The sequence below is a fragment of the Callorhinus ursinus genome, unplaced genomic scaffold, assembly GCF_003265705.2.
Source record: "Callorhinus ursinus isolate GAN/ISIS: 27379988/994484 unplaced genomic scaffold, GSC_fseal_2.0 scaffold11, whole genome shotgun sequence".
NCBI lineage: Eukaryota > Metazoa > Chordata > Mammalia > Carnivora > Otariidae > Callorhinus > Callorhinus ursinus.
Window position 1 is genome coordinate 43,294,255 of NW_027397073.1, and position 12,489 is coordinate 43,306,743.

Genomic DNA, 12,489 nt, shown 5'->3' on the forward strand with positions numbered 1-12,489 from the left:
TGTAAAAAAAAAAAAATGTTCTTGAATAAGTTTCAGTGGTTGTCTCAAGAAAAGAATTTTGTCAAATTTGAGAAAATATTATTAGCTCCATCTAAGTCATAAGTGAAACAAAATAATAGGCAAAAACACTGACCAGTGGTTAATAAGTGGAATCCACGCATTCCCCATTGTGTTAGACCACAAATTGTGTGGTTTAAACAACAGAAATTATTTTCTTCCAGTTCTGAAGTGTGTAAGTCCAAGACCAAGGTGACAGCAGGTTTGGCTTCTCTCGAGACCTTTCTCTACTTGCAAATGGCCTCCTTCTTGCTGTGTCCTCACATGGTCTTTGATCTGTGCTCACACACGTCTATGCCCAAATTTCCTCTCCTTATAAAGACTCTCGTCCTACTGGTTGAGGGCCTACCCATATGAGCTTTGTAAATCTTAATTACCACTTTAAAGACCAGCATGTCCAATTACAGTCATATTCAAAGGTATTGGGAGTTAGTGTTTCAACATAGGAATTTTGAGGAGCACAATCCAGTTTGTAACACCCATTGAAATTAGTAAGCCTTTTAATTTGTGTGACTTGAAAACAGTAAAATGTAGTTATCATTGATGAAGCATGTCACCGTGAACCAGGTACTCTACACGCATTAACTCACAACCACAAGATGAAGTCAGGACTAATCTTTCACCAAGGAGGATTTTTTTCAGTGGACAATGGACTTTTTTCAGTTAAGGTGTTGACTCTAATGGTTGACTGTACAATGGAATTACCTAATGAAAAACACTTCTTTAAACCTGAATCCTCCCCCAAAATATTGCTTATTTTTGTATTTGGGCAAATGCAAATTAACATTTGTTTACCAAACCCAGAAGAATTTAATAATAGATATGTTAAACCAATTCATAGTAGTTATAGGTGAGGAGCAGGGGTGATAAAAAATTAATTGACTTTAAAGAACTGAGGGGGATGGGGGCATGGGTTAGCCTGCTGTTGGGTATTAAAGAGGGCACATATTGAATGGAGCACTGGGTGTTATACGCAATCAATCATGAAACTACATCAAAAACTAATGATGTAATGTATGGTGATTAACATAACAATAAAATTTAAAAAAAAAACTCACAGACCATTCCCAGCTGAATGCTTGGTACCTACCAGGTGTCCAATAAACATTTATTGAATCAAAAAACAAGCAAGAAAGAGAGAGAGAGAGAGAGAAAGAAAGAAAGCAAGAAAGAACGAACTGACCCTTATGCGATTTCTTGCAGAGTTTTCCCCAGTGTCAGACTCCCTGAGGTCAGCCGTTTCTCATTCATAGGATGTTCCCTGACCCTTTATAGGAAAAGGAATTTTTTTTCCTTCTTTGCAAATGCATTTTTCTTTAAAGGCCTTCTTCTTTCCCTTCCCTGCATCATTCTGACACCTGAATCCAAATAGGTAGCTGAGTACCAAATTAACAGAATCCTCAGGCACTGGAAGAGTGAGCGTGAATTTCCCCTTCTGCTGGCCGCCCCTCTGCACCCCACTTCCAAGGGCCCAGCTACTTCCCTTTAGGGGACATTTATGGTACACTCTAATTTAAGGACTTCTTTTTAATAATACTCTTTACTCTGGTACTTTTGGAGATCTAAATGTGGCATTATTCTCTTCACGAGCATTTATCGAACCCCTTTGTCTTTTCTCTGTTTACTAAAGGTTTAGGTTTCAGTAACTTACGAGACATGAGTTTAGTTGGATTCTTTTTTGCTTTGGTAGAATCCCTAAAGTCAAGCCATGGGCACGGATGACTCTCTGAATTTTCTTTCCCCATTTGTAGAACAGAAATAATGATTTCCACTTCAGGAGGTTATTGCTAAGGCTAAAGTAGATAACCTAATCTTCAGTAACTTGTTCAATGCCGGGCATGCAACAAATATTAATTTATTTTATTTCGCTCCCAACAACCGAATACAAAGTCAAATTACTTAAAGATTTTTTGTTGTGGTGGTTGCTGAACGTTATTGCTACAGCAGGCTGGACATACTTCTATGTTTCCTGCCTATTTTCAAGTTTTTTGAAAAGTTGTAAGGTATTCACCATACAATTAGTCTGTGAAAATTTAATAAGCATTTATACTGTCTCTGTCACTTTTAGGTGTCCTAGGAAACAGAATAACCAAGACTCACTGTCAGGAAGCCAAAATGAGTTTACAGTCTACTTACAGAGAGAAGATTTAGTCACATGAAACCATTAATAAGTAGACATTATTTCTTATAATCATCCTAATAAAAATAAAGTGCTGATATGTGCTTCCATGGACAGGAAATGTAAAAACAAATAAGAGTTAAAATTAAAATAAAAAATCTGAAGCCTCCCCAAATGAGGGCATTGGCTGCCATATTCTAAAGATCATCTAGGTGGATCCTATGCCCAAATGATGGCCTGGCTCTGGAGCTGTGGCATGGAGAATGGGGGTGGAGGAGCTTTCCAGAAAAAGTGGTGAGCATGGGGTTTGGGCTGCAGTGAAATGGGGGAATGATTGAGAAATCCAATTGGGTAGAATATGTTTTAGAAGATGATGTACAAAAATTACCAAAGAGATCAAGTGACCAAGAGCGAAAAGAGCATTGCACACCAGATGAAAGAAGGTATATAATATTATTGATAGTAAGTGTGGAGGAGACCTGACTGAGCAACAGAGGTTTAGTCTAGGAGTAGATGCTCAATGACCTGGAGCAGGGAGAAGACCTCTAGGAGGCAGATGCAACAATCCAGGTGTGAATTGATGAGGGTCCATGCTAGAGTGGTAAAAAAGGAACAAAAAAGTGCAAAGGTCTGATCTACGTTATGTTTTTAAGTTCACAGATATCTTTTTTGATATAAAAAAGTGTTTTTATACAAAGATAAGTCTTGAATTTTGCTTTCTCAGCAGGGTTCCCCCAAACCAATTTTACTTTTCATTTTGTCTTTAATAAAAGATTAGCAGTAGATGGCATTGTGTTCTGTAGAACACATTACCTATTTTTCACTTTTAAATCGCATGGCAAGTAAGATGGGGTAAATAAGTATCTTTTGGGATACTTATACTCCGAGGACAAATATTCTGGTTTAACATAATTTAGTGTGAGATATAACTTTTATTTTCATTTTTAGATGTTTAAAAAATGAAGGATGATATATGTGGGACTATGTGGGAAATAATATATTCAGTAGTTAAAGTATTTTATTATTGTTATCAAGGATTTTATGGTTACTAAGGGAAATAAGCTTGCATGTTATTTGGCTGTGATCTTGTGCATATTTCAGTGAATTTATATTAATGAACAAAAGAATTCATCAATCCATATGTGGAGTGGGAGTGAAAAAATTTACTTAGATATTTGAAAAATGCAAAAAGTAGTATATGATTATATTTTGTAATGTGTACCTATTAATTGCTTTCCAAAATATACGCTATGTACAAATTGTGGTTAGGACATAACATCACATGTTTACAGAAATTTAAAACATTGTTTTTTCTTTGCTCCCTTTATGCTATTCCCAGAGAAATTTTCCTCATAAAGAATGATTGAGGATTTCAAAGGAAATCATTTTCCTTAGAGAATATTTTTATTATTTTATAATTTTACTTTGGCTTGACTATGTTTAGTCCTACATTTATAAGCATGTGGTTTAACTTTCGTGTTGTTATCCAATGAGACGTAAGCTGATTGACGTTGTTTTTTTTGCACTTTTTTTATTATTATGTTAATCACTATGCATTACATCATTAGTTTTTGATGTAGTGTTCCATGATTCATTGTTGGCGTATAACACCCAGTGCTCCATGCAGAACGTGCCCTCTTTAATACCCATCACCAGGCTAACCCATCCTCCCACACCGCTCCCCTCTAGAACCCTCAGTTTGTTTTTCAGAGTCCATCGGATTGACATTGCTTTTAAGGAAGCATTGATTTTTTTTTTCAATTTTAAGTTATTACATGTTACATAAAGATAAGATACGATATTTTGAGATACATTTTATTTTTATGTCTGAAAATTTGTAAATTGTTACTGCTTCATAGAACTATTATAAGCACCATGCGGACTAGAAATTGCAAATTATTCCCCTTTTAATTACTACTACAGTCTTGTAATTCTAGAGCACGGTGGGCATTCAACATTAATAAAAGTTATTGCTTTCTTCCTTGAAGAATTTATTCAAAAATTGTAAGTTAAGACTATGTGCCAGGAAGTGGGCAAAGTATTCAAGATAACTAAGAAAATTGGCCCTGACGTACCTCTCACCGTGAATGTCAGGAATGGCTATAAAACTGTGGTAGTAGAGTTCAGATTGCTACATGAAGACAGAGAACAAGGGGTGGTTCCACCTTCAGTGACTCTGGAGCTGGGACGGAAAAGATGAGTGGGAGTTTGTTAGGGAGTGGCAGATAATATCAGGGAGTGAGGGAGAACATGGCGGAAAAAACGTGTAACCAAGGGCTCCAAGATGCAGGGGAATGTGGAGGGAGGGGAAAGGCTTTGGAACAAGGAGATTCTGGGGACCAACTCAGAATCATAATCTGGTATCTTTAAGTATGAGAATTCCTTTGATAATGTAAAACTGAAATGTCTGTGTTTTATGCGTACCGCATTTTACCCTTTAACCTAAGCGGGACCCGCCTTAGACATTTCTGTGTTTGTGTTATCATGTGACTTGTATGTTTGTTATCTCTTACAGTGAAGTTCAGCAACTGCAATGGAAAAAGGAAAGTCCAGTATGAAAGCAGTGAGCCAGCAGATTTTAAGGTGGATGAAGATGGTATGGTGTATGCTGTGAGAAGCTTTCCCCTCTCCTCTGAGCATGCCAAGTTCCTGATATACGCCCAAGATAAGGAGACCCAGGAAAAGTGGCAAGTAGCAGTAAAATTAAGCCTCAAGCCTACCTTACCTGAGGATTCCGTGAAGGTAGAGTATCCAAACATGGCTTTGGAGTTATGTTTAAAAAATGAGATTTATACAGTTGGAACCAAATAGATGCTTTGCTTTATGTCACATTGGCCAGTATTTGAATTTTTATCATCTTCAGCCATTTCAGTAATATTTTGTTGTTTTTTTTTAATCTTACAAGATACTTAGACTAAATATATATTTAAGCTATCTGAAATTGTGTTTGAAACGGTTGTTTATACTTTGAGATTTGTAACTTAATTTAAATTAGAAGTAGTTGTTTATTTTAAGTTTCTTTGAAGCTTTACAAGCTGTTAAATAGAACCCGAAAATAATTCTCTGCAAGATGTCACTAGTCAAGTCTATTAAATGGGAAGTACAGATATACAGTAGCAATAGGAAAACATTTCTGGCTAAGAGTATTGGGTTTTTGTCTTGTCCCTTAATAATCAATTTGGGGAGTATGAATTATTTATACTACTGACCTAACTTTAAGGAATGATATACTCCCTCTGGTGGAAGCTGCTATGAACCAGGATAAAAGAAGTAGATACACTTCCAACAAAGTACAGTTTGATTAAATTCAGCAAACATTTACTGAGCACTTACTTTGTATAAAGCACTATACTAGGAATTTTTAATAAGATACAATAACTTCTTCAGTTAAGTTATGATAACATTATTAGTTTCTGAATATTCTAATTCGTGTTAATTCGAAACAAATATGAGGAGACACCAAAATCATCTATTTCGAAGTCCATAATTTCATGAAGTATAACTATTACATTTTGTAGACTTATTGTACTGTGGGAGATAAGAATACACACATTCACTTCTGTTATTTAATTGTAAGTGTAACATACACACCCATAATCAAATATGAATAAGTGTATTCGTGGAAAAGATATCATTTTTCTCTTGTCCCAATGTTAGACTTTTATTATGTGAAATGTAATTTATTAATCTATTAACTGTTAAAGGAAGTCATGTCATTTGGAGAATACAGAGTGAGAAACTGGTAACTAATTGAGTGAAAAGATGCTTTCGTTGTTGATGATTCGCTGTGTTCCAGCAAACTAGCTTGGGTATTTGCACTGAGGCAGCAAGGGCTAATGGCTAAAATGTCTACAGATATAAGGAGAAACAGAAGAAAATGTTGACATCCAGCAGAGATTAATACCCAGTGTGCAAAGTGGGTCATCTACAGCATCCATCATGGCTGACATAGGTTTAGAATAATTACAGCATTAATTCTGTGGGATTTAATAGGGTCATAAATATTTGAGACATGCCTTAGCAGTATGTATTAAACTTCTCTTGGAATTCAAATTATATTTTAGCACATCAAGATCTAAATTTAATGTACAGTAGCACATTACCTGAACTGTGGTTTAAACTAATGAGAGATATATAAAAGGACACCATTAAATTTTGCTCAATATTAACTCCTACCTAAGATGGTTAATAGAAACTCTAAATAGTTTACACAGATGTGCCACATAATAAATTGTTTGGAATTCAATTCTTCAATGATCAGTGTAACCCCCAAATTTTATGGTGTTTTTTATTATTTTAAGAGAGGGTTGAGGAGAGGGCCTCCAGGTGTATTTTCTTGTTCAGAACAGTGAACCCTACACTGTCAGGTATCCATTGATATTGCTCTCTTTCAGAAAATGTTTTTCCTAGTACTCAGCAATGTCTTGTATTTTAATGCAAAGGAATCACAAGAAATTGAAGAAATAGTATTCCCAAGACAAGTGACTAAGCACAATGGCCATCTACAAAGGCAGAAGAGAGACTGGGTTATCCCTCCAATCAACTTGCCAGAAAACTCCAGGGGACCTTTTCCTCAAGAGCTTGTCAGGGTAGGCTGGCACAATTTTAATTGTCTCCATGGCGTGTGTCAAGTGAATGTTAGAAACACTTTTGTCCCTTTTATCGCAAGATAGACTTTACAACATGTATTAAAAATATATTTTTTGTATAGATAAAATGTCTCTAGTGTTGTATAGAGCCTCTTTTTTAAAAAAATCATTATCTCAGATTATGTGTAGGTAGAGCTCTCTGTGGGTCCCATACACCACGGAGGATGAACTTTGTTGAGTGTGTGAATACGTAAGCCCTAACTCCAGCATGCATCCACACCCAGACCATACCCTTTCTCACAACACACACACACACCCACACACCCACACACCCCTTCGTAAGCCCTAACTCCAGCATGCATCCACACCCAGACCATACCCTTTCTCACAACACACACACACACCCACACACACACACACCCCTTCGTAAGCCCTAACTCCAACATGCTTCCACACCCAGACCATACCCTTTCTCACAACACACACACACACACACCCCTTCACTTCCCTGTCTGATAGTTGTGCTCTCCATGATGATCTTTGCCCTCTACAGATAGCTTTTGAGCCAAAGAAGAAATAAAGGGGCAATCATTGCTAAAAAGGCCAGCACCAAGTGCATTTGAGAGTTTTTTTAAAGAAAAAAGGAAGTGACCTCTGATACCATTAACAGAATCCCTGGGGCTGTGCAAAACCATAGGCTTTTATAAATCTGAGAAGTAATTTTTTTTCAGTTACTCCAAATGTATACCATCAGATGTGGAGAAAAAAAATCACAGGTAGTTGTATATGTTCAGTAAAATTAGCAACCCATTGTTTATTACAAAAGGAAAAAAGACAAAGTTATTGTGTATTTATTTATTTGAATTTAGATGTTTGTGTGCATGATTAATTTAGCATTCTAATACATACTTACTGAAAGCTGTATTTTTAATGTCATTTTTTGTATTGCATATTTTATTTTAATGCATATTATAATTCAGTTTAACAATGAACAACATAACCCCCAAGTAAAGGCTTTTTTTTTTTCTACTTTAATGGACAATGAGTAAAAAGAGAATTCTGCCTTAACAAGAAAAATAATAAACTAGATTCTGTTACTGGGTTAAGTATATTTACCTACTACATAAAGATCTGTTATTATCGCCTGCAAAGGAATTGCCAATTGGCGCTTTCTCTGAGCTGCTCTTCTTCCGCCCTTTCTATAGCCTTTTCCTATGTTAGCTCACCTATAAACTTATTTTTCCAGGGAATTATTAGATTTGGAGGAAAAGGCAGTGAGCCTATAGTGGGTTTCATTTTTGAGAGCATAAAAATGTATTGTAAAATGATTTCTTGTATGTTTTGTTATTAATAAAGAATTTGGAGTAATAGGTGCCACCTTAAAATGACATGGAAAGCTTTGGTTGCAGTGAATAATGTCACTGTAATGCAAGTGCAGAAATCTGACTTCCAAGCTCACCCATAATATTAGAGTTCCCATGTAAGGTTGTTTCACACTATGGCCTAAACAGTTATGTCTTCTAACTGATACAAAAAGGTAAACAAGTTTTATTTCAATTAAATTGGACACCTGTTCCTATGTTAAATATTATAACCTATAATTTCCCTGGATTGAATTTGATGCAGTTTAAAAACTGACACTCCTTAATTTTGATTTTTTGGCACTGCTCCTAGCGAGTGTTCTTTTAGATGTTAATACTGGCCCCAGTCTTTCTGGTGATAGGTGACATCTCTTTTTGAAGCCTATCACCAAGAAGCTAGGATGAGAAACAGGACTTGTTTTCTGGGAAGAGACGCTGTAAGTTTGTAACTGAAAAAGAGCATGAGGTGTGGCATGTCCTGTCCTGATAAAGAGCTCATTTAGTCTCTCATTTAATATGATTGTCTTCTTGATCCTCAGATCAGGTCGGATAGAGATAAAAACCTTTCACTACGGTATAGCGTAACGGGGCCAGGAGCTGATCAGCCTCCAACCGGTATCTTCATTATCAACCCCATCTCAGGTCAGCTGTCAGTGACCAAGCCTCTGGATCGTGAGCTGATAGCCCGGTTTCATGTAAGATTTCAGACAGCTGATAATCTGATGTATTAATACCTTCTAACTGTGTAGAGCTTAACATTTGCCTCTTAACATTGGTCTTAGAGCTTTGATACTGACAGATTTAATACCAGAAGTGCGCTTTTAGCCTTTTCAATTTGTTGTAATGATTTCATTGTTTTTATAGAATTGATGAATGCTTAGGGTGAAAAACAAACAGTGCCAAAGAAGAAAGTGGAATTGCCAAAAATCTCCTTACCCTTTACATGTTGGTGTGGCTAAGGACTTACAGGAACAAATTTACATAAAGGAGGTCAAAATTGTTGCCTGTAAATTATAGAGATCACAACACTTTTAATGACTGCATAGTATTCCATTAAATGTGTAGGCTATAATTTTAATAACAGTTTCTTATGATTTCAATAGACATCTGTGTTTGTCATCTTTATCTATTCTTCTTGGTCTGATTGTTACCATTAAATAGTCTTAGAAAATGAGTAGTACATTTTAATTTTGTCATTTGTTGGCTGTATTCCTTCCAGAAAGATGTGCCTTTGATGCTACCAACCAGAAATTGAGGTTTCCCTTTCTCTCATAACCCGGCCTACACTTGGTTTCATCAATCTGCCAAACTGAGCAATATTTTCTTAGATACAGTATCTTATTATATTTCTTATGTTCATTTTTATGTTCTTTATTTTTCTGTTTTATCCATTTTCTTAGTGAGTTATCACAACTTTTTGTATATAATTTATATGTTCATATTTTTAAATGTACATATATGTTTGAAACTGATTTTTCCAATTTAAAAATATTAATTGTAGTGAGTGTTTTAAAACTAAAGAATTGCCTAATATTAATCAAATTCCAGGAGGCATTTTTCTTTTCTTTTTTTTTTTTAGCCATTCTTACACATTTCCTGGAACAAGATTTCAACAGTTTTTTCATGAGTTTAATATAGAAACCTAAGTTGGTCTTTATTACTTCTCCAGTTTCTGCATGAATAACTAAAACTTGCAATGAAATTATCATTTTTTAGACAGAATATATGCATATTATAAAAACTTTCAAATAATGCAATACTAATAAGAAAGTAAAAATGATTTGTAATCTCAGTACGTAAAACCAAACTGTTTGTTGCTTCTTTTTGGAACACTTTGGTGATATGCTGTAAGATGTTTTTCTTTGCCTAGATTCATAAATGTATTTCTTTGAAATTGGCATCATTCTCTGAAACCAGCTTTTGTCACTTTTGCAATCACAAGGTTTAGCATCTTTCCATGTCAGTAAATAATTATTTACTTATAGCATCATTTTCAATTTCTTCAAATTATTTTGTTGAATGAATGTAATGTAATTTTAACTAATTACTTAAGGGTAGACATTTGGGTAACTTAGTTTTTTTATTTTATTTTGCAACTATAAATAATGTGGCAGGGAACATTTTTTTGTACATTTGCCCATTATATCCTTGGAATAAATTCCTAAAATTGGAATTATTTTAATAAATATAATGAAGTTGTTCTCTAGAATGGTTGTATTATGTTGCACTACCTGCCCACTGTATAGGAGATATACTTTCTCCACTCTTTTCTCTTACTTATCAAACTATCATTTGCAAAGAAATGATCTTAATGCTTTAAGTTCCCTAGGTTGAATATCTAATCAAAGTGAATTTCCTATTCCTGTTCTCTGTTGAATTTTGTTTTTTTAGAGGTGGGGGGAGGGGCAGAGGGCGAAGGAGAGAGGGAATCCCAAGCAGGCTCCATGTCCAGTGTGGAGCCCAACATGGGGTTCAGTCTTACGACCCTGAGATCATGACCTGAACTGAAATCAAGAGTGGGATGCTTAACCGACTGAGCCACCCAGGCGCCCCTCTTTGTTGAATTTTCTTTTGGCTGGTTTGTTTTTTATTCTTACTGTTAAGAACCTCTTATCTATTAGGGATGTTAATGTTTAATTTGTCATATATTTTCCTTTTGTGTTGTTTGTTTTTAAACTTTGTTAATAATTTTTACCCTACCTATAGTTCTTGCATTGTAAATTTAGTTGTGTTTTTCAATTTTATCATAAAGTCTTGTTTTAGAGATGGTTATAAAAGCCTTCTCTACTCCAAGATTCTAATCTCCCCGATTTTGTCTGTTGTATTTATTTATTTATTTTTGCATCTATACTTTTAACCTCTGTGGAGTTTATTTTACTAAAAGGAGAGAGGTATATAGATCCACTTTGTTTTTCCTTTGTAGACAGCTAGTTGTCCCATGTATTGAATCAGTATTCCCAGTGGTTTATCATCGATACTTAGTCATTCAAAACTTTTTATTCCACATAGGCATGTGTTTGTTTTTAGACTCTTATACTGAACAATAACATATTTGTTGAATTTTTGCACTTGTAAAAACTTTTTAAATTATTGAAGTTTTGAAAATTGTTAAAATATTGATATGTGGTAGAGCAAGACTCCTATAGATCTAAACAGACAAATAAGCATACAAGAAATTTTTAAAACTTTTTCAAGGAGTGCCTGGCTGGCTCAGTGGGTAGAACATGAGACTCTTGATCTCGTGGTCGTGAGTTCAAGCCCCATATTGGATGTAGAGCTTAAAAAAATAAAATGAGAGTTACTTTTTAAAAAAGGGAGGGTGGCGCCTGGCTGGATCAGTCTGTATTGATTTTGGGGTCATGAGTTTGAGCCCCACGTTGGGTGTAAAAATTAAAAAATAATTTTTTTTAACTCTTGAGTACTACTTGAGTACTACTCAGCATTCCCTTCTTCCAAAGGACTTGATTGTTTCATCAACCAGTTCATCAACCAGGTTTTTTTTAATCCTTCAGGAACATGTAATGCTAGTGCTTTTTATATTGTTCTAAACCATAAAGATATAAGTAAAACTTCCAAACCTTTCATAAAGACAAAAACTCATTAACAGGGAAAGTTGATAAAGATAGCACACAAGAGACCAGTCTCTAATTAGACTAATCTTGCATTTATGGATATAAATAATATCAATACAAAAATTCTAAATAATTCTTCCTGTATGAAGTTTAATTATCTGAACTCCTGTGGTTAAAACTTCAGGTCAATTTTGGGGTCAACTCTTGCTCTGCAGATTCTTACTGCCAGCACAGAAAAGAACGATACTCATAAAAAAGAAAAATAGAATCAATTATAGAATTGCAAGGATGTTTCAGTGTGAAGATCTATCAACATGTAATATATTAAATAAGTGAAGGAAAAAAGGTTTATTTTACAGCTGTTAAAAGGCAATAATAAAATTTACATTGTTTCATGTGTTAAATAACCTCTAAACTTTTTAAAAAGGGGGATATGTTGATGCTTCTTTAACTTGATGAAGCATATCCAACAGAAACCAATAGCCAGCATCATACTTCACAGGAAAAAAACCACAGAAGCATTCCCATTAAAAAGAAGCAATTCAACGGAACACTACACAGCTATTGAAAAGAATGTAATGGATCTCTATGTGCTGGATTAAAAGATTTTGAGGATATTCTGCCAAGAGTAGCTGAGTGACTGTATTAATTAAAAAAAAAAAGATAAAATTTTTAGAATACCTGTAAAACTGAGAACTCAAGCTCGGGAGAGGAACAACTGTCTTATATACTCACACACTTTTAATGTTGACAAGTGATTTTTACAATGAAAAAAAAAACCCACCTAGTGT

The 12,489-nt window shown here is 34.9% G+C and overlaps 1 protein-coding gene across 2 annotated transcripts in view; it reads left to right on the forward strand.

Annotated features, from left to right (window-relative positions):
• CDH2 (cadherin 2) overlaps positions 1-12,489 on the forward strand; it is a 209,959-nt gene that overhangs the window by 143,888 nt on the left and 53,582 nt on the right. For both annotated transcript variants that reach the window (XM_025886760.2, XM_073898375.1), the window contains 3 exons: positions 4,692-4,918; positions 6,619-6,765; positions 8,666-8,821. In XM_025886760.2, coding sequence (XP_025742545.1) covers positions 4,692-4,918; positions 6,619-6,765; positions 8,666-8,821 — 530 coding nt within the window. The remainder of the gene's footprint in view (positions 1-4,691; positions 4,919-6,618; positions 6,766-8,665; positions 8,822-12,489) is intronic.